The sequence below is a fragment of the Anoplophora glabripennis genome, unplaced genomic scaffold (genome assembly GCF_000390285.2).
Source record: "Anoplophora glabripennis isolate ALB-LARVAE unplaced genomic scaffold, Agla_2.0 scaffold274, whole genome shotgun sequence".
Taxonomy (NCBI): Eukaryota; Metazoa; Arthropoda; class Insecta; order Coleoptera; family Cerambycidae; genus Anoplophora; species Anoplophora glabripennis.
The window spans coordinates 307,420-329,832 of NW_019416630.1; the positions used below are offsets into that span (position 1 = coordinate 307,420).

At 33.1% G+C, this 22,413-nt stretch overlaps 1 protein-coding gene across 2 annotated transcripts in view; it reads right to left on the bottom strand.

Moving 5' to 3' along the window:
- LOC108908807 overlaps positions 1-22,413 on the bottom strand; it is a 62,926-nt gene that overhangs the window by 25,539 nt on the left and 14,974 nt on the right. Inside the window, exon 1 of one of the 2 annotated variants that reach the window (XM_018712947.1) lies at positions 6,642-6,795. The exons of the other annotated variant lie outside the window; for it this stretch is intronic. Within the exon in view, the coding sequence (XP_018568463.1) occupies positions 6,642-6,706 (65 nt within the window). The 5' untranslated portion in view covers positions 6,707-6,795. Of the gene's footprint in view, positions 1-6,641; positions 6,796-22,413 lie in introns of those variants that run through there. 2 annotated transcript variants of the gene reach the window in all.

A 22,413-nucleotide genomic window follows, 5' to 3' on the forward strand; every position in this document is an offset into this window, starting at 1 on the left:
TTTTTTTTATATATGACTATTCCTATATATATATATATATATATATATAAGTCCATAGAAGAAAAATGCTCAGTAAAAACGAAACGGCTTTTCGAAAATATTATTTATAATTCTATAACACGTAATGTATCAGTGTTTTACATGTAGGACCGAGGGCAAACATTCTCTTGAAATGTGAGAAAAAAATCCTGTTTAGCCGGGTTGATTGGCGACAAGGAATGAAAGCAAGTATAAAAAACTAGAAGATAGTGCATCAAAACTGTTGAAAGTTTGCCTTAAGCCGGCTCCACATTATGCAATTACTTGCCAAATATTTGCCAAATGTAAACAAATGCAGTATACTATGGATACCTGTATAGTCGAGAATGTGCACAAATAATGTGTAGATTTGTCTCATTGTCAGTATCCATATCTGCACCGTCAAACGTAAACAAGTAGAGTATTTATCGAGTAATGATACAACTTGGCGCTATAGAATAAATAATCGGCAAATATTTGACACATTTATTTTTGACGAATAGGAATTATCTACAAAAATAGTTTCAAATTTATGCCACTCTCCGAATTCTTAGACATTTTTAAACAAAAGATGACCTCTTTGTTCATTACGCTTCTGACATCCTACACCCTGTATTTTATATAAAAGTCAACTGTTATAAATTGTTGTAATGATCATTAAAGATATAGAGGATAGGTACTATACATTTTACTTAAATTTAAATAATATCTCGTACAGCACTTTGCGTGTTTTTATTTTTGATGTCTGATAAAAGAAAATTTAATTTACACTAATTTTGTGGAACTGCGTATGTGTCTGTTTCTATATCAACTTCATAAGCGATAAACATACATTTCCGAGCTGGAAATGGAGACGTGACTACAAATAAAACAGCTGTCGATCAAAATATAGAACAAAACAATACTGGACGTATACCGTATTCAGTTTGCAAACATTCGACCCTATATTTTAAAACAAAGGTGCTTATTTTATATTATTTTTGTAGCAAGCTGTAATATAATAATCTGTGTAATATATATATATATATATATATATGTTTAATATAAAAAGTAATAGTAAATACTCCACCTCCATTTATATTTCTTTTGAAAATTAATTAGTCATCTGTTCTGCTTCTGCGAAATGTATTATTTATTACTTATTTTTTATCCCGTCAATAGAAATCTGAAATCCAAGCTAAATATTTGATCAGTGTATAAAGGAAAGATTTATATGGATTAAAATTTTGTTGTTGCCTATTTTTAAGCTTTGTGGTGCCTACTTACGCTCAAAATAAAGCTAAAATAATTCCATGATAATTGTTAATTATTTAATTCAAATTTGTGTAAACATTGGTGTCAGCACAGACAAAATCAAAGCTATATTGTCTGTGGTGTTAGAATGTTAGATAATATTAAAATGATGCTACAAAATACAGACAAGTGTGGATAAATGAAAATTTGCAAACACTGTTTTTTTTTCTGTAATGCTCTAAGTTTGTTTAATATTTTCTCCTTTAGGTCATGCAAATTATTAAATATTTGTGATCTTTGTTTATTTTATCTTTCAGAATCCCCCATGGAAATAACTATATGGAGATTAAATTTGGATTCCTTGTGGATCATAAAAAGGTCATAAGAAAAAAATATTTAAAGAATTGTGCAATGGAGTATTATAAAACACTTTTTATAGTGTAGTATTTTTTCCTAAAAGATTTAGAAATCTGTTTAGTAAATTTAATAACGGGAATGAATAATTATGCACTGGCAATCTTGATTTTACCAATTGTGTAGTCAGTAAATAAAACAATTTATTGTGCAATATATCAAAGCAAATATAGGATATGTACATACACAAATAAGTTTGCGAGTGAGATAGCACCGCCCACAAATGCATACTGGCACGTCTTATTTCTTCTAATCGAATGCGTTCTTTATCTATATCACTCAGCTTTACATAAGAAACGCAGACTTCTTTGTGTTAGTCGTCAGTCTGTATTACATCACTGTAATTAGAAAAAGCAGTTCTCCAAAAACCAATAAACGTTCAAAGTTTTCATTGTAAAGCATTGAGGGTGTTGCATAAAAGAAATAAAGTTTGATTTATTTACATCCTCGGAATTCAACAGTCAATTGTTTTCCCTTTATATAAATTTCTTTGACATTGCAAGGAAATTTTCTAAATTTCTGGGTTTCATCATTGTTTCCTAGACAGAAAGGAAAAAAGATAAGGGAATGTTATGCGAATAATGAACTGAGCTTTGGAGGTCGTTTATACATTTGTCACTGCCCATGTCACCTTCACCGACCAGGTGAAATAAGTTGAACAGTATTTATACAGGATGTAACAGCAACGTTGCGACAAACTTTCATCTTCACGTCAAAGCAAACAGAAAACAAGAGAATGGACACAAAAGAACAACTGGTTTTCATTATTGAGCAATATTTTAAAAATAATGAAGGTTTGGTAGCATAGTGATTTATCTTCACGAACTGTGAAAAATTCAGGGAGACTGGATCAGTTCGTGAGAGTGTTGCTGAGAGTCCAGGAACATCAATTCGACACCGTGGTCAAGAAATGGACATTTCGAGAAGCTATCTATAGCCTATTCTCACGAAAGGTTTGCATTTTCATTCTTACAAAGTTCAATTGACTCAAAAACTGAAGCCTACTGACCACGCAGGGCGAAGAGAGTTCGTTGAATGCATTATGGAATAAGTGGATACTGATTTTTCAAACAAAAATCATCTTCAGCGATAAGGCTAATTTTTATCTTAATGGCTTCGTTAATGGACAAAATTGTCGCATCTGGGATTCAGAAAATCCACTAGTGACTGCTGAGGTACAAATGCTTCCACAACGTGTCACTGTTTGGTGCGGATTTTGGGCTGGATGCATCATCGGATCATCTTTCTTCGAAAATGCGACTGGTCAGGCAATAACAGTTATTGGTGCTCGCTATCACATGATAATCCAATTTTTTGTGCTTAAATTGCAAAATATGTATGTAGACGACATGTGGTTTCAACAAGATGGTGCCACATGCCATACAGCCCGAGAAACAATTCAATTACTGCATGAATCATATTCTGGTAGTGTAATTTTTTGTTGATCAGAATTGGTCGCCTAGATCATGAGATTTAATACTGTGCGACTTTTTTCTTTGGAGTTTTGAAGTCTAAGGTTTATCCAACAAGCCCACGACCACCCAAGCCTTGAAGGAGGAAAGTAAGCGCTGTATGAACGAAATTTAGCAACATTTATGCAAAACGGTCATAGAAAATTTCGACAAGGAATGTGTGTGTGGCATCAAAACCATGGAAGCCATCTACCCGATATGTTGTTCCATACATACCTCTATACGGTATACTTTATGAATCAATAAATAATTTACAATTTTTAATTAAAAACCTTCTTGCGTGAATTGTGGGACACCCTTTACGTTTTCAATAGTTGGTTCTTGGTAAAAGATCAAAAAATGTAATCCACGTTCAAACTTTGAAAGATTATAGCAGCCTTAGGAATCATTTTAGGAAATAACATTAATTTTTTTTCTTTTTTCATTGGTGAGAGGCATGTGTCGTAACTACACTGTTGATAAATTATTTCTGTACACAATATATTACCTTTCTAAAATACCCATATTGTTTACATTTTCAGTATTACTATAAACCTGATTTTAAAATCTAATGTCTTAATCAGTCCCGTACATCGCACGAAGACATGAAGCGCAGGTATCTCTCATGAGAACATTGTCCTATGCAGCAAGGTTGACGAACACGGCATGGGAAATTGCCGTGCCTAACGTGATTATATTCGTAAATGACTGAACTGCCCTAGGCCAAGAATTAATCGTCATCGCCGTTCGCTTATTCAAATCCACAAGGGAAGACCGTCCGGAAATTTACAGCGTTCATCAATTCGCTGTTCAGTCATTAAATCGATTTTATCGAACGTACAAATTTAATACAAATAACAGGATATTTATTTCAGGTTACCCTGATTTTTTCAATACACAAATTGAGTTCTTTATACATTTTATTTGGTTATACATCCCATTTTCGGTTTCATTCTCTATTGTTATTAATTCCCACCGGATATTATTATCTTTACGAACATGACCACTTGTTTGAGATAAATCTTCATGTTCAAAAAAATGTTCGGTTATTTTCAAAAACAAAATGCAATAGAATACATATACCTACCTTTCGTAAATAATGAAATTGACAAAATAAAGATGATTCACACCGAACGACACGACACGTCTCGAACCGGTAACGACATGACTGTTTTTGATAATCATGGTGTAGGTACTATACTATTAGACTATAAATTAGCAACGGTAGTGGTAATAAAGAGTTAAAATGAATACTAAAACAGTAAGGCTGCATCGATCAATCAATCAATCAATCAATAACTATTGCACTTATTGCTATTAAAAATGTTTTTTAATCTACATTTCGCATTTTCAATTTAGCTTTAACAAACCGTTAAACCAAATGAATCCCCATTTCGTGAATCTGTCTACTCTAACCTAGTATATTTATTGGTCGATTCAACATTTTAATTCTTAAAAGTTGTGACAAATTTTTCAGTCACATTTTCGTTTGAAATGCCAATGAAATCGTTAAATATATTTATAATTCGCGAACAATCTAATCGTATTCTAAATTTTTAAGAAGTATGTTCCGTTTCCCATCCAAGTTAAATATTTCTTAGCAACACGTTCAAAAAATTTAGTAATTTTATTAACCCAGCTTGTAACTTATAACGATTTTCAATTGTTACCAATAGATACATCTATTTTCCGGTTAACATGGCCAATATAGAAATACGCATGCTCAGATAGATGAACAGGACCGTCATTTGGTGAATGACAAAGAGAGTCAGCCTGTATAATAATAAAGCTGTTGCAAAACTCGTTTTCATTCTATATATCGTTTCCCAATTTAATTATTTATGATGATACATCTCACCATGGACTTTCCAGATATTATTATATAGGTAACTTTATATTGATTAAAAATAAACCAGCAAACAGCTAACAAACCGAAAATTTTACCATTATATACATTTATCTTTGATTTAGTGGGATAGATTTTGTTTTCGGAAAAGTGTAATGAATTCATGTTAATGGAAATGTATTATTTCTTCACCATATGGGTTAATTAACTGTCGGATTACTATACTGTCATATTTGAATGATTCCATTAATTTGTCATTAAAAAATACTCATAAATATAACTTAATAATTAAACGTAGTATTAGTTCTGACTGAGATGACTAATGAAGTTCATTTCAGAAAGAAAATAATATAAAGGTTTATGCTATATTAAATATAGTCATGTCTCGGCAACTAATAGAATTTTTTTGTTCCAAATATGTTGTACTACTATATGTGTTCATAGTTCAAAATACCTAACAAAATTAATATTTTTATTAATCAAATTTGTATATCAACAAAATATTACAGTTATTAACATTACACATACGTTATTTACATAATTACATGATTAATAAAATAATTTACCTTGAAGAGATCAAATTAGAACAATAGTTTTTGACTTAATAAAATTTAAAAAGAATTAATGAAAAGAAAATCTGTGACCAATAGGATTATTTTCATATTCAGTATTGTATAATTATTATTATTTTGTAATTCGCATTCAATTCCCTATGTGTTAGTTATAAACTTTTATAAACTAGAAATAAAAAATCAATAGTGGTTAAATCTGGTGGAAAACGTGTAAGTTTACAGAATAATTAATATTAGCTAGCTATATGTTAGGTGTCAGAACATTTTTGTGGTTGTTATATTTTACTTATTAATTGCTTACAGAATACAATATTTTCAATTACTTGGAAGAAGCATCCAAACTATTTACTTTTTCCTCAGCTTAAATTCTTTATTTTTTTTCTTTAGAAATTATAATTACAACTGGTTGATTTATTCATGATGCCTTTTTTATATACAGGGGTTGAGTTTCGGTGGTTTACTTTTTGCTAACAATTTTTTTTATTCCAAATTAGAACACTAAAGACCACAAAAAAAGGATCCATTTTCTGTTTTTTTTTTCCTGTAAGTTGTAATAAGAGTAAACTATGTATTTTCATTAATTTCGAACACTTTCGAAACGAAGTGTTTCCGAACACAGATTTATAGGTTTTTTTTGTTAATTTATCATGTAGACACCACCATTAATGTTTTATCAGGCATTCTAGTTACACCCTGTATATATTTATTAATGCTGAAAAATTCCGTTTTAAATGATGTTTTTTAATTATATTTGTATTTTACTATTCTAATATTTCAAAGTACTTTTTAGTGATCAATCTCAAGTTATATGCATTTCTTACAGAAATTTTTTGATCTAATATTTTTTGTACACATTTTTTCTTCGCCATTGATCAAAAATCACACTCGCCGAAGGACACCAGACACCTTACAGAAACTGTATTTTAAAGACAACGAGGTAACCTAATTTGAAACAAAAGAAAGTAACGACCTTGCAGAATTCCCATCCTCTCACTGACCATACTCTCTCAACCAAAAATGCATAAAAAACAAAACGCTCGATCAAGGCGAACAGGCGAAAGCCAAACAAAACGCAAAGGGATCGCGTCCAGGTTCATTCATCCTTACCTTAAAGAGGATAGCCTGTTCGTGGTATCCAGCACGGGACTCTCGATGCTCTCCAAGGTACGCATAGTTGCAATGGAAACAAATGAAGCGCGACTCGAACTTACACTACGCCTGCTAGATTGGGAACGCGCTAAACACTCAGCGACTAATGTGGTCGTACTCGTGGCTTCGAAGCCGTTGACGTTGGGGTTAGGACGTAGATAGGCCCCCACTCTTGGTGGGTCGGTGAGGATGGGAGCCGGCTTTACATGTGGTCGTAGGCAATGGCCCTTTGTCCGATAAAACGGTTGAAGGTATATTTAAACTACATTTGTGTTCCCCAAAATAAACAATATCATCTTAAAAGTTTTACATGCTTCTTTCGTCAATGATATTTACCAAATATGTGTTAGTTTCAATTTGACTGCTCCAATTTCTTTCATATACTTATATTTTTTATTCTCTCCTATTAAAAAACACAGTTCGGAACTAATGGACAAAATCACCAAGTAAATTATTAGTTGCATGTAGCTCATGGGACATGATAGAGTATAAAGCCGTTAATAGATTAGGTTTCAGTCCAAACCTATCCTAACATCAACATATGTGATGTTGACATTGAAATTGGATTTGGGTCGGTATAGACCAGGTTCCAATGCAAACGAATATCGATAAAGCAACCTTAATATTTGGTTCGGTTTGTGAATTTGGTCAAAATAGAAAAATATTTATTATGCAAGTACTGAATAGTGTTATATTTTCAATCTATTCATTTACCAAGTTTTACACCCATTTGAAAATTGCCTCTTAAAAGCATAGGAAAATATTGGTTTCTATCATATTTCCTTAAAAGGAATTAAATAAATACCCCCAGCCCAAGTGGCATTTAGGGAGATTTCGTACGCCACTTACCATGTATGTCATGAGATGAGTGTGGGTGAGATATAACCTCAAAGTAGGTAGATGGACATCCAAAAGCTAAATCGTTCGTCAGTCACTTCGTTTATAGCATACTAATAAAGTTTGACTGATCTATGTCCGGTGATTCTTTGACGAATGGTCTCATGATGATATTTAATAAATATTGCGGATGTAACTTAATGGTGGACAGGGTCTATAGTAACATTAATTAATAAGGACTTTATAAGGTATTTATATCTGGAAACTCCAAAATCTAATCTCTTATAGACCAAGTTAAAAGTCTGTCATGTCACACTCGGTTGATCAATACTGTCGACCTTAAATCAACTTCAAACGAATTGGAAAGATTCAAAATGAGAGTCACGTCGAATTGTAGATCCTCATCAACTAAAATAAACTAAATAGTCACCACAATTGATCAAAAAATTAATAACGAACAGAATTGTGGATTTAAAGCAAATTTTTGAGATAAGAAATACTTCCTGTCATCCAAGTGAAGAATTCTTGAAAAACATTTGAGTTGCTGTGTTCTACATTTCTACATAAACAGAAAAGTTAAACATACTTAGTAATTCAGTTAAGAATATGTGTAGCAGCAAGTATTACTCTTTATGTTCGCGATTTGTAAACAACTGTTGTAAAAATCCTTGAACAGACACAGATTTGGAAAATACTTCATGTTTCGGGAATTCTCATTCTTAATTAACGTAAATGGTAATTTTGAAAGAAAAATATTGGACAATGTATATTTTTAACGTGTAATTCTAAATTTGGCTTCAATAAGTATACATTTTAGTTTTGCTATAAACATTCGATTGAAGTCAATTATATTTTGATACTAATTCTAATACCTCTACATATCATTATTATTGCAACGAATCGTATATGGGTGAAGGGGTGATATATTATTTGCCACATCTACGCCAAAGAATGAGTCAAGTTGGTAAACCTTATCCACTACTCAGTGCAGGAATGAGAAAAACCTGGAATGAATAAAAAACTACTGGAATTAATCTCGCCCAATATTTTTTCTACCATACTGGTAAACTTTTCTCAAATGAATTTGTTAAACATTTAGCTCATAGAACTGTTTTCAAATTTTAAATTTCATAGTCTTTTTGTTGAATGATTTAAATTAAAATTCCCATGTGGGTACCAAATTCTATTTGAAATGTATAAACTAGCCCACTCCAGGTAAAGAATAAATAATTTTTCTAATTCCCGCTTAAACGCATTCAATTCCTGCAACTATACCTAAACTCCAAAATTAGAAATATTCCGCAGAACACGAAATGCAGCTCACAGGAAAGGATATCATTGTATACGTTACTTGAAGGAAATTAGCAGCTTCTAAAATTATAATTTAAAAAACTAAACAAAGTCTAAATTTAGACGGATGTTTTCCTTATAAATCGTCTCCTCCATATATCCTACTGAAAGCCGGTTTGCGATCTTTGTGATCGAGGTTTATAAACATCATATTTTTAAATTCTATGATGGAGCTATTTGGCGCATTACCCTCTTTCATTCTCTAAAATGTTTTATATACATTAAATTACACACTTTTTTAATATGTTAAGTTAGCTGTAACTTTAGAACAAGATAGTAACTATTTAATTATTTACTGACGTAATTTGCATGAAAAGGATCATTTATATTGATAGAACAGAAGAAAAATTAAAACACCAATAGAATCAAAGAACCAAATATATATTTATACAGAGTGTTTCTTAAGCCTATATCATAACTTCAGGACGTTGCTCCTTGGTCTATTTTGGATTAACAGTTTTTAAAAAAATACTATCACTTAAAATTTCAAGTACTTTTAGATTGATGATGATTGATGGGCTAGAGATCTTTTTTCTATAAATAAAATTAGAATTAAACGCATTTATCGAATTCCCAAAATGCATAATGACGTAGAAATTTTGAGATTTTTAGTGGAAGTACATTTTTAATATATCAATAACTTTCTGAATTTACAACATAGAAACAATCTGTATAAACCTGTAATAATTATTTTTTATTAATTCAATAGCATCATTTCAAATTGTCCACCACTTAGGATTTTTATGCATTGCGGTTAGTCTGCATGTCACGTTTTATTCTCAATAAAAACAAATAATTTCAATTACAATTTAAAATTAATTTTAATTTTCCCATTCGTACTGTAATTGCTACAATTATTTTATTATACAGGGCGATTCACTTTTTATGATTAGGACTTTAATCATCGATAGATCTCGTCAAAATAATGGCATTTTGAAGTATACACTTTTTCTTCCAAGGGCTTTCTTTAAGCTCTTCAAAAACCATTTTTTTGGGGTTTTTATTGATTTTTTCTAAAACTATGAAAGCAATTTGTTTTATATTTAGTATGAAGTATACGAATGAGAAGCTCTATCAATTTTACAAATTATTATGAAAATAGATCAATCATAGGCGTCCATAAGGGGCTCTGGTAAACCCTATTTTTAATATAATTTCTACGCCAACTGGAAATTTTTCATAATAAATATATTTTTTGCTGATTATTGTACAGCAAAGAGGTCTCTTACTATTTTTATATGAAATGCTTGATTTTTGAAAAAAATGGCTTCTTATGGATTCATTACATGTGAAATGGTTAAATTTTTTAAACTAATACAGAATAAAATATTTAATATTGAGAAACAAACAGAAATAACAATTAAATAACAGTAGAGAACAAAAGAAGTATCACAACAAATGTTCGAAATGTTGTCCTCGAACCTCAATGCATTTCTCACATCGTCTAATTAAGCTTTGAACTGCTCTCCTAATCATATTGGGGTTGTGTTTTAGTTTTACAATTAATTTCAATTCTTCTGAACCTTTCAAAAGTAAAGAATTTTTTTAATATATCCCCAAACGAATGAATCCATTTGATTTAGATCTGGCGATCGTGGCGGCCAAGCAATATGGGACCGGTACCATGCATGATTAATTTCCAAAATACGCCCGATCCAACGACGTAGATAGTGCTCCCCAAGCTACTGCCTAATTTGAAGACCATAAGGGCCGGGACACCATCTATCTGAATCCACACATTTCTCCATTTTTTTTAAAAACCAAGCATTTCATTTAAAAATAGTAAGAGACATTTTTTATGTAGAATAAACCGCAACGTAAAAAAAAATATATTCATTTTGAAAAATTTCCAGTGGCGTAGAAATTATATTAAAAATAAGGGTTAGAAGAGCCTCTTACGGATGCCTGTGATTGATCTATTTTTACAATAATTTGTAAAATCGATAGAACTTTTCATTCGTACACTTCATACTAAATATAAAATAAATAGCTTTCCTAGTTTCAGAAAAAATAAAAACCAAAAAAAATTTTTTTCAAGAGCTTATATCTCTAAAAGGAAGCCTTTGGAAGAAAAATAATATACTTCAAAATGACATTATTTTGACGAGTCCTAATCAAAGTGAATCACCCTGTATACTCAAAACAACTACGAGAAACATAATTACGATTCATCGTTATATGTGTATTTTGTATTTTTTTTCTCAGTTGGGTTTGGGGAATACCATTATAATACAGAACAATTCAAGATCCGCTCTGATCTCTAGCAAATGTAACAGAATATAAATTTAAGAGAAGACAGAAGATTATACTTCCAATGACTTAGTTCTTTTAGGACTATAGAAAATAATTATAAATAGGTATACATATACAATACTCGTCACTTCTTTTAAAGAAAATCAAATTTAAAGAAATATTAGTCAAGGATTGGTCTCTAAGCAACTATTTTTTACTTAACTACGAAAATGGAATTGCATTACATTTAAGGAAAGGAAAATATGAAATTGAACCTAGAATAATGTACGGTACTAAAGTATATAGTGTTAGCTGGAAGCTTTCGATTGAAGATCACAATTCAGCAGTCTAATAATGAAACAAACTGCTATTTCACTTCAGAAAGTTGATTTTAAACGAATTTTATCTAGATTTCAGGAGATGCGGAACGGTGTTCTAGCTTTATGTGACAAAGAATAACTGAAATCCCACAAAACAGTTAGTGTACCCTTCACAAACGTGAAAAGTCTGTCCTTGTTGAATGCAACATCATTTTCGCAGGAGGCAAAGTACCTAATTGTAAAAATTGTCCTAGATGAATCTTAATTGGAACTATCATGTGTAACTAGTTCTCACAAAGCAATATAAACACAAAACAATTATACTGTGATCTGATTATACTTAGATGTGACAGTCATCATGACCCTGTATGGGTTGATAGTTTGGTGATTTCTCGCCCTCAAAGAACATTTTAATACACAACTAAGTTGTTTACATCTCGAAACGACAAGAAGCCATCTCGGAAATCATTGACAACGTCAGCTTGCCCGAAAGAGCAAAAATTTGTGCCATCTAGTTGTGTATACATATGGACAATTTTCACATACACGCAACTCGATATTTGTGATCAGCTAAGTAGCTCTGACAACTCTTGGATCTTACCGGTAACTCAAGGATACTATGGAACTCTCAGTGGTTTATGGTATCTAATCATTCAGGTCTTCAGTGGAGCGAGCCGACAGACTCTCTAGTTGTGAAGGCTGCTATTTCGTATTTAATTGGACTAGAACCACTTCTTAGCATAGATTTAGATTTTGCTAAATCAACCAGTTGTGCTAACAGAGTGAGGATACTTTTGTTTTCTCGCTTTCTAAGCACAACATGTATTTACACCGCAGCCAAATAAATCAGGTTCTCTTGATGGAACAAAGTACAATTGGGCAAATCACATCCAACAAGGTTATTGGTTTTATTAGAAAGCTAAACCTGGTAGATGACATATTAGAAATGTTCCACAGTAGACCACAAGATCATAGTGATCATTACCAACAACTGTGGTAATGACTAGTTACTATTATTAGCCAACTTGATAATATAAGGACACACGACAGAATTGCCAGTAGAAATGTACTGAAAGTCCTTCATTCTAATGCTATCAATGAAGATGTCGTTATTTCTCCAAAAAAACATTTCTTTGAGGAATTCCAAAGAATGATGAAAAACAAATAGATTTTTATTATTTATAATTTATGTAAAATTTATGGGAATGACTCAATTACTAACACAATATCGGAGGTAGCCGACTTTCTTTTGTAAAGTAAAATCCCTAATCGATGTGTGAATATCTCGATTAAAACCTTTTAAAAGCAATGGCTGCGAGAGGTGAATGAATTCCCCTTTTATTCTGCTGCGTTGGTGAGGTTCGGGTCGAATTACCATGACCTTTTTGGTTCTACTAGATTCGTATAATAGGTGTCATTGATCTACCAGTGAACACATTACGGGAGAGAAGGACATATCGAGAAAAGTTGTAAAGTAACTGTGCCACAGAAATATCTAAGGAGGAATTAAATGTAAAACTTAACAGAAACTTAGTGTGTCCAATCTAGTGTATTAATTTCTAAACAGTTTTATAACAAAGTTTATATGTTTTGAGAATAAAATTGGTGTTAGCAAGAACAATTTTAAATTGTATACAATTTTGATTTAGAAAGACTGATAGTCAGGTAAAGAAAAATTATTCTGAATTAGGTGACATAATATGTATACAAAAATAAAATATTTTCCTTTTTCAGGAACAATATCCGAAGATTTTTTATAACATTGATTTTATTATTTTCTTCATTATAATCGCAAATTTAGTAATTTTCCCTCTACATTCTTTTATTACAATTTACATAACATCTGTCATCACTAGCAAAAATTAATTACTTTTTATTTTAATATTATTATACCGCTACTTCTATTATATTGCTTCAGATAACATAATAAGAACACACATAAGAATCCCGTTTAGATTGTATTAGTAATACGTTTTAATGTTGGATATACATTTTTGAATATACACCTGTGATGTACCAACACATTCTATGGCTAAATTTACATTCGCTATTGTTATTTCCGAGTTGAATGTTCATACAAAGTTTTTAAATTATTCACTCACCTGTTTTCCATATTATTTAGGTAAATATTTTTATGGCATCACATTTAGATAATAGATCAGTGTGGTCCAAAATTATCGCGAGATATTTATAGGACAGATAATACATCAAAATATGGCTATTTTTTTTTATTCACAATTCAAAGTTTTTTACGCAGTATTATTCAATTCAAAAAATTGATTTTTGGATAAATACTTTAAAAATGCTTTATTATGTGAAGAATATAGGAAAAAAGCTTTAGGTGGGGTGAAAAATGGGCAATCCTAGTTTTTTCGAGGTAGGCCGCAACCACCTCCAAAGAGCTGCAGCAGTGCTTATTGTAACTTGTGAGAACGCACGCGATAGTTAGCTTATTACAGAGGCCAAACTAAGTCTCGGACATACCCAAAAAGAAGAGGATGAAGAAAATGTCAATTTAGAATATGGTGCAGGCATCGCTGACTGAGGATATACATTACCCGTTATTTAAAAAATTATGAATTTGTTTAAAAAATAAAAAATCTTTATGCTTCCAAATCAATTTCGTCACCTTCAACCTCACCCGATATAATGCCCGATACAATGCACTTATGCCAACGTTTTTTCCAACTCTCGAAACAGACTGAAAAGTCCTTTACAGTCAAAACGGTGTCCATGGAGTGGTCTTTTAAGTTTAAGGAATAGCTAGAAGTTACTCAATGCTAAATTAGGCGAATACGATGGTATGCGGAACGATATGAGATGAATTTTTGGCGAAATGGTATCGAATTATCAATACTGTGTGAACCGCTACATTATCATAGGTACCAAGAGTTGTCTGTCCATAATTCCGGCCTTTTGCAGCGAATAGCATCACGCAAACGACGCATAATACTCAAATAATATTCCTTCTTAACAGTTTGGCAGGTTGGAATTCACAGTGTACAATGCCACGATAATAATCAAAGAAAACTGTCAACAGTACCTTGATTTTTGAATGAATGACGTGGCCTTTTTCGATCTTGGTTCACCTTTTGCACGATATTGATTCGATTGATCGGTTGTTTCCGGGTCGTAAGCGTAAATCCAAGTCTCGTCTCCAGTAATGATGCGTTTCATGACGTCTTAGTAAGTCAGAAATCATTGTTTTGTCACCGAACCCGAGACTTTGCATTAAATCTAAAGGCCCCCACAGACACACGTTCTTTTTGGCAGTTTTACCCGTACAGTTTTATCTGTACGGGTAAAACTGCCGGTGTGTGGCTAAAAACCGTCGTTCTTCCCCGCGTTTAAAAATATCTGTTCCAGATTGATTAAAACCGTCCGTTTTGAACATGTTCGTTCAAGTCGGTACGTGTGTGTGACGACGCGGTTAAAAAGGACGGTTTTTTTTTCAGTGAAGTGCTAGAAGTCTTTTGCAGTGCATTTTTTGTATTTTGCGACTTCACTTTAGGTTTTTTTTAGGTCTTCGTAACTTCTGCCAGTAGCAAGAAATCTAAGTGTAGCGGTAAGACGCTCATGCGGTGTAATACTTTGTCTCATTAAGGTGTCTTGTTTTTGAATTAATGGTGTTACTAAAGTAAGCAGCTCTAAATAAGTTTCTTCGTCCTTTCGCAAATAATTAAACCAATCTCCCGGCTCGTAATTCATGCAAAAGATTTACGTGTGAAAATTGTTTTCTTTTAAGTAACCATTCTTTAACCCATTTTGAACGTTTTTTTTTGCATTTAGATTTAAATTTTATAGCAATTGCCGCCGCCACTGCCAATGTTGTCATATATTCCATCACAGAACGGTTGATGTTAATGACACCACGATTTAAAAAAAAACTGAACAAAAAACACGTCCAGTGTGTGGCTGTTACCGTTGTTCATGTTTACCCGTACAGATAAAACTGTACGGGTAAAACTGCCAAAAAGAACGTGTGTCTGTGGGGGCCTTAATGTAAAATAAATATAAAATCATCGCAGACAGCGAAAATACAGCGACATCGCTGTCATCAGTCATCAATTAATAAAATTAAGATAATGATAGACATAAATACGAATCGACTACTGACTCTCAGGCCACGGTAAATCATAACTCAGACTATTATTTCAGTAGCAAAATCATTTTAGAAAGTTTTGTGATATTTTTTTTACAAAAAAAAAAGCAATACGAAGTTCTACGCCTTCCTAGGAATTTTACTAGCCGCGGCACCGAAAAAATCGCGCAACAAGAATCCAGTAAGAAACGGAGGCGTAGACATGGCGCCCAACTAAGGGGCCTCTAGTGGACAAGCGCGCCCACAAGGACCTCACAACCAGGTATCGATATGGAAAATAGATATCCACCTCCAATTCAACAAATACATTCAGAAATAGACAGTGAATTGTCTTTTGGACCGGCACAACGTTCCAGTCCAAGGCAGGAACCACCCACAGGCGAACAACCTCTCACTGATGCGTTTACGGCAGGCTCATGCAACATGCTACAGCCGGAAACAAGGCCGATACCCCGTCTCACCTCTTGCGGCGGAATCACGAAGTGTCCGGCAACGTTCTTCGCGCTTTGATGCGTGGACACCAACGCCGGAGATGGGATCAACACCTGCCCCAAGCACTATCCATACTCCGGACAAGACAGCAACAACAGCGACCAGAACGAGCTGCCATCCAAGCTCGTCAACAAGATTTCCAAGCCAAACTCTACAAACCAGACACCCAACCACCCACCGAATACCAAGTCGACACACGAGTCTTGGTGAGGTCACATCCGACGAATCGAGAAGCTTTCGCCCCGGTCTGGACTGGCCCCGGCAGAGTACTACGACATTTGGGAGACGTTACCTATGAAATCGGTCGACACGGCGCTCGAACTCAACTCCACCACATAGACGACCTCCGCCTAGCGCCCCAGGGCAATGATGACGTCGAACTAAGCGACGACGAGTCCGACGATGACGACCAAGTCTTAGGGGACCACCACCAACCACAACCTCCACAACCAGGCCAGCCAGCTACCAGAGAGCAACAATGTCAAGGTGACATACCGCTCGTGGTCGAGCCACCACAGCTAGTTCCAAGCCGCAGACAGCCTAAGCCAAGGTCCACCGCAGCAGACGCAGAGCCATTAGGTCAGAGTGATCGTCAGCTCTCCTGCAGCAGCCAAAGTCGAGCCAACAGCGAGTCCAGAGACTTAGGCCACAACATGGCCCTGGTAACAAACCCAAACCAGACCACCGACACTACACCTTAGCAGCAGCCCAGAGAGAACAAGACCAGATAGGACCACCGTTTCCGAGTCGCTGTCTCAACCGACCCAGACAAAGTCCATGCCAGAGCAGCGAGCCGACAACAGAGAGCCATCAAATCAGGGCGATTTACGCTCTAGTCGCCGTGCCAGCTACTCAAGTTCAGCTAAAATATCACGAATCCAGTCCCAGTGCAGCCACGATCCCACAGATCCGGAACAGAACGCCCGATCCAGCCGTCGGTCGTCTAGTTCACGAGCTAGATGCTAGCAGCAGTTCCAGCAGCCCAGCATACCCTAGAGGTATTTGCTAATGAAAGTGACATTTTTTTTTATTTACTTCTAAATAACGTTTTGCAAACGTTCATATTTTCTCACTGAGTGCACATTGATTTACAATCTACCATTTTTCATGTAAACATACATTTTTTAGTTTCAAATAAAAATTGGCCCAACAGTCAGTAAAGTCGATTCGCACGAAGAAGGGAGGTGTCACCAAATCCGAGACTTTGCATTAAATCTAATGTAAAATAAATATAAAATCATCGTAGACAGCGAAAACACAGCGACATCGCTGTCATCAGTCATCAATTAATAAAATTAAGATAGTGACAAACATAAATACGGTAAATCATACCTCAGACTATTATTTCAGTAGCAAATCATTTTAGAAAGTTTTGTGATATTTTTTTACAAAAAAAAAAAGCAATACGAAATTCTACGCCTTCCCAGGAGTCTTACTAGCCGCGGCACCGAAAAAATTGCGGAACAAGAATCCAGTAAGAAACGGAGGCGTAGACAGTTTTATAGATGTCAGTGTGATGCTAGTTTTCCAAAAGTTGAATGTATTTGGAACCAAACGCGATTTGACGCATCTAAAGCGCAACAAATCTTTTAAAATGGTATTTACTGAACCTTTTGAAGTGTCAACAATATCAACAAGGTCTCTTATTGTTAATCGACGGTTTTCGAGCACAAGATCTTAATTTGATTAACGTGTTGTTCATCAGTTGACACTGATGATCGTCCGGGACGCTGCTCGTCCTTAACGCTTTCTCTGCCTTCTTTAAAGTCTTTGTACCGCTTGTAAACATTTTTTTGCGAGATAACCTCATCACTAGTGATGAGTCATCACTAAAGGCCTTCTGTGATATCCTCAACGTTTCCGCGGCAGAATTTTCATTCCGCAAACAAAATTTAATACAAATTCTTTGCTTAATAACAACAAATTTATAGTGAAAATCGATAAACTCACTTGTATGTTTACAGAAACACGAGTAGCTCCGCAACAATTGAATATATTGAATTGAAACCCTGCATAGATATCAAGGACAGTACTACGAATATACAAAAAAATAATTGTGTGCTTTCATAATACCCGCGAATTTTAAATAAGTAATTCACCTTATTTTTTGGACACAGTAGAATGAATAGAATGAATTTCTTATGCTGAATGGCAACAAAAACTTTAAAAGCATTTTCCGAGAATCCACTACTTTTCTAACTTCCCGGAAACATAACTCGAAAAGTTTTCAATGAATCGACTTGAAATTTTTTTACAGAACTTCGCAACAATACCGTAGGGAACACCGTTGGAGTTTTTCGGTTGATTAACAAGTTTCATTGTTATTAACAATTTAATGTAAAATGTTCACTTTTTTCGATACTTTTCGTTTGAGTGTTCACTAAATCAAGCTTATTGTTAGTATATAATATCAGAAAATTTTTGTGTTTTCGTTCCAGGGCCATGTTGATCAAACTCGTCTGATTAAAATAATACAGACATTTTTTTGTATAAAAAATAAAGGACTTCTTTGTGAGTAAGTAAATAACTGTTCTAACTATTCATATTTTGACTACATAGATCCGATGTTTGAAATTTTCCATTACGAAAGTTATATTTTAATATAATACTGTATAACTAATGCTTTATTAATAACTGTAATAGTGATCCATTCAAATATAGAAGCCAATTATTCTAAAAAAATCTGCTCCTATTTGCCAAATTTTCAAGTTATTACGGCACTTGGCACTCACATTTTCACTTCATCTAGTCGCCTGTCACAGATGACTGATTAATAATTGTCCCACCTGGTTAAAAGTTGTATATTGCAGCGCGTTGATTTAGAAAGTTCTTTACAATTTGTTAAGAACGTCCTCGCTGATTTATTTTCTAAGTTCATTTTATTTTTAACTTGGATAATTCAAGTTTGCCTAGTCTAATGCTGTTGGCGAGTGATGAGCTGTGTCGGAGGAAAATTTTTTGTCATCACATTTGAATGTCCATTAGAAGAACGATATAATGAAATCGATAAGGGTAAATGTTGCAATTTCAATATATATTACAAAAAAAAAACGTATATTCTATTACCGTGCATAAACTAGAAACTTGTACATTAGAGGAGAAGGTGGTAATGTACAACCATATACAGAGTGATTCAATCATGTCATTAATTTTAAGGGAAGGTAGGGATAAATGAGTAGAATAAGAATAAGCGGTTGGAAAAAAATTTTAAATGCATATTTGCGCTGAAAAAAAATATTTCCATATCTTTATTTAAACCCCATTTAGGATCGCTCCTAATCGCTGACCTACAAAGGTCAAGAATGAATCTTGACCTAGCGCATTTGGACATTAACCTAGCTTTTACTGCGTTTTTTGTCTGTAGTGAATGACAAAAACACATGAATGAATAGGATATATATTTAAGTTTTAAATATTAACAACACAACAATTTTTAATTTATTAATAAAAACAAATGTATAACAATAATAACTGTTTTCGAATGTTAAGTTATTGCAATTTAATAGTTTTAATATTGTTAACGTTTTCACTGTTTTATAATTGAATACTTATGAGTTTTTAGTATTATCTACGTTCAATTATTTATTCGGTTTGTAGTACGTATAGTCCAACCAAATTACATTTAGAGAAAAAGAATTGTTACTTGAACTTTTACAAGTGTAAATGGTAAAGGGGCTTATAATAAACGTAAAGAAAATAAATGAGTGGTGGCGGGTTGATTTGAGGTGTTGAAAAAGGATGAATAAGGGTATTATTGTGATTTTTGGCGAAAGTTGACGTCAAAAAAAAGTATCTATTACAAAAGTTGTAGGTCATGCAAAAATCTGTAACTCTTGTAGAAGTCACTTTTTAACATATCCTCAAAATTTCCGAGAAAAATGCGAAAAATTGTTTTTTCTTTTGTTTTTCGTTTTTTATTTTCCATTCCTGTAAAAATAATTTAATTTTTACAAGTGTACCTTTCTGTGTCTTAAATAACCACATTTTTTTTACATAAAAAAGTCAATATCTTTCCGAAATACTCATTTTTTCCGATTTCAAACTTTTCGTCTCTTTTTTCAAACAAAAATTCAATTAAAATCATCATACAGAGCTCTGCCGGTGCCCATTATTTTCGTTTTGACATATACTTTTTGGTAAAATAAAAACATATATAATCACAATTCAAAAACATGCTCAAAAATTCAAAAAATGACTCTTGCAACAATGAATTTTTAAGTAATTGGTGCTGTTTGTTGGAAAACTTATTTTTCCATATTTTGTGCTATATTTTCTTCTATTTTCTGCATAGCTTTCACCAAATTTAATATAATTTTTAACAATAAAGACGCGTTGTTCAATCGTATACTTTTACATATTTATTAACCGCCATGTTTCTACTTAACAGCTCTCAAACAACCAAATTTGAACACTCTGTATATATTTTGCAAGAGTACCAAATTCGTTAACATTATATAAAACAAAATCATATAGCGACTAATAAAGACATCCAAAACTTCATCATATGTGTATGGAAAATAAATTTTAGAACATTTACAAAAACAAAATCAACTATACCTTTTTCTGCCTAAGGGTCTCAAAAAAATATTAAAGAAGGACCACTCTAGAAGTTTTTGTCTTAGCAGAATAATAGAAAATCACTTGATTACATTATTTTTTCTCTGAGCTGAATAAAGTTTTATAATTCACGGTTTTGACAGCTACTATCTCAAAAAGAGCTTGAAGTACAATATTCATTCTTAAATTTATATATAAAACGTACAGTGTACACAACTGAGGATAAAAATATAAATTTAGGTTATCTTGCCATTGCCTGGTTATGCCTTAGCACACATGCGTGTGTACTTATACAGGGTGTTGGAAAGCAAACGGTTCATACTTCAAGGGTGGCATTTTTGAGTAAAAATAAACCGATTTAGATCAGTTATCTTAGTACAATTTTGCTTCCTTAAAAGTCAGGAGTGTTCAAAAACAATTTTTGTTCAATTGTTTTAAAATAGCTCCTTCATTTTTAAAGGTATTTTAAGGAGGTTCGATACCAAAAGAAAAATGGTAAGAATGTTTTCAAAGCAATTGAAATCTGTTAATAAATATGCAAACTGACTTGTGTAAAAATATCAGATCGATTGACAACGTAGTTTTTTTGAAAAATGATTTTAAAAATTATGCTCTTTTACACAGGCTCTTATGGGAGTTGGGAAAAAACTTTAATCAAACGTGAATATTGCTCTTAAAAATGGTTAGGATCGGAAAAATAAAATTGTAATTAAAGAATTAAATATTACTAAACATTTTAAAACAATAAAAATATGCACTTACAATGTAATTATTGAGATAATGGAATGAATAGATAACGTTTTGACAAATTTGAACAAACATCTGATCCAATGAAAGGAAATATGGCAACACTGTACGCTGTATTTAATGCTTCGACTGATGCGTTATATTTGAATAGCTCAATTATAGATTATAAAATTATTCCAGTCGAAAATATATGTAGTAATAATTAATATTAAATAAATTTTTCGTGATCTAAAGCAATATACTAGCAATTTGAAACAAAAATTGAAAGGATCTCTTTGCAAAACGAACAGTTTAGTTGTTATGTCATAATCTTCAATTTGACAAGTCGACGTCTCACTATCATACATTGAACTTCTTGATAGTTATCATATGGATTCTCGGTTTGCACATTTTATTTTTTTCTCATCAATCCACATTCTGTTTTACACTCATTTTATACTTTTCAGTCATTACTTTTCCTTTGTACCTTGGTTGTTCATTCATGTTTACGGAATTCGCGCAAAGTTGACAGTAATGACAGTTGACCCAACTTTTACCACCACGCCATGGCAATGTTGCCAGATTTCATCCATAATTTTACAAGCTCGTAATGAATAAATAGACGCTTTTATTCAAATAAAAAGTGAACTGACGTGTATTAAACACGAAAAAAATATGCAAGCTAATATGTGTTGTATAAATTTCATTCTAAATAGCATACTTAGTTCGCTGAAATTAATTTATGTAAAGTTGGTACTGCAACAAGACTCCCGTGTATAAACATAGGCATACTCTCCGCACCGCCCGCCCCGGAAGAGGTGTATCGAACGTCCTTAAAGTGATACCTACTAGAGATTTTCGGAATAGATGGATATGATTATTTACCTAAAACACATACATCTTTTGTTGCAAAAAGGTAGGTCGAACCGTTAACCACAAATTCTTTGGGTTAAAATAATACCTAACATTCCTTGTGCTGTTTTTACAGGGCGTCAAAACTATTATTGAAAAAAAGTTTTTATTACTCTAATTTTTCAAGACATTTGATTGAAACTTTGTGTGGACGGAGGGGAAACAAATTAGAGTACTCACTGTCCCCCTATATTTTTGTTGC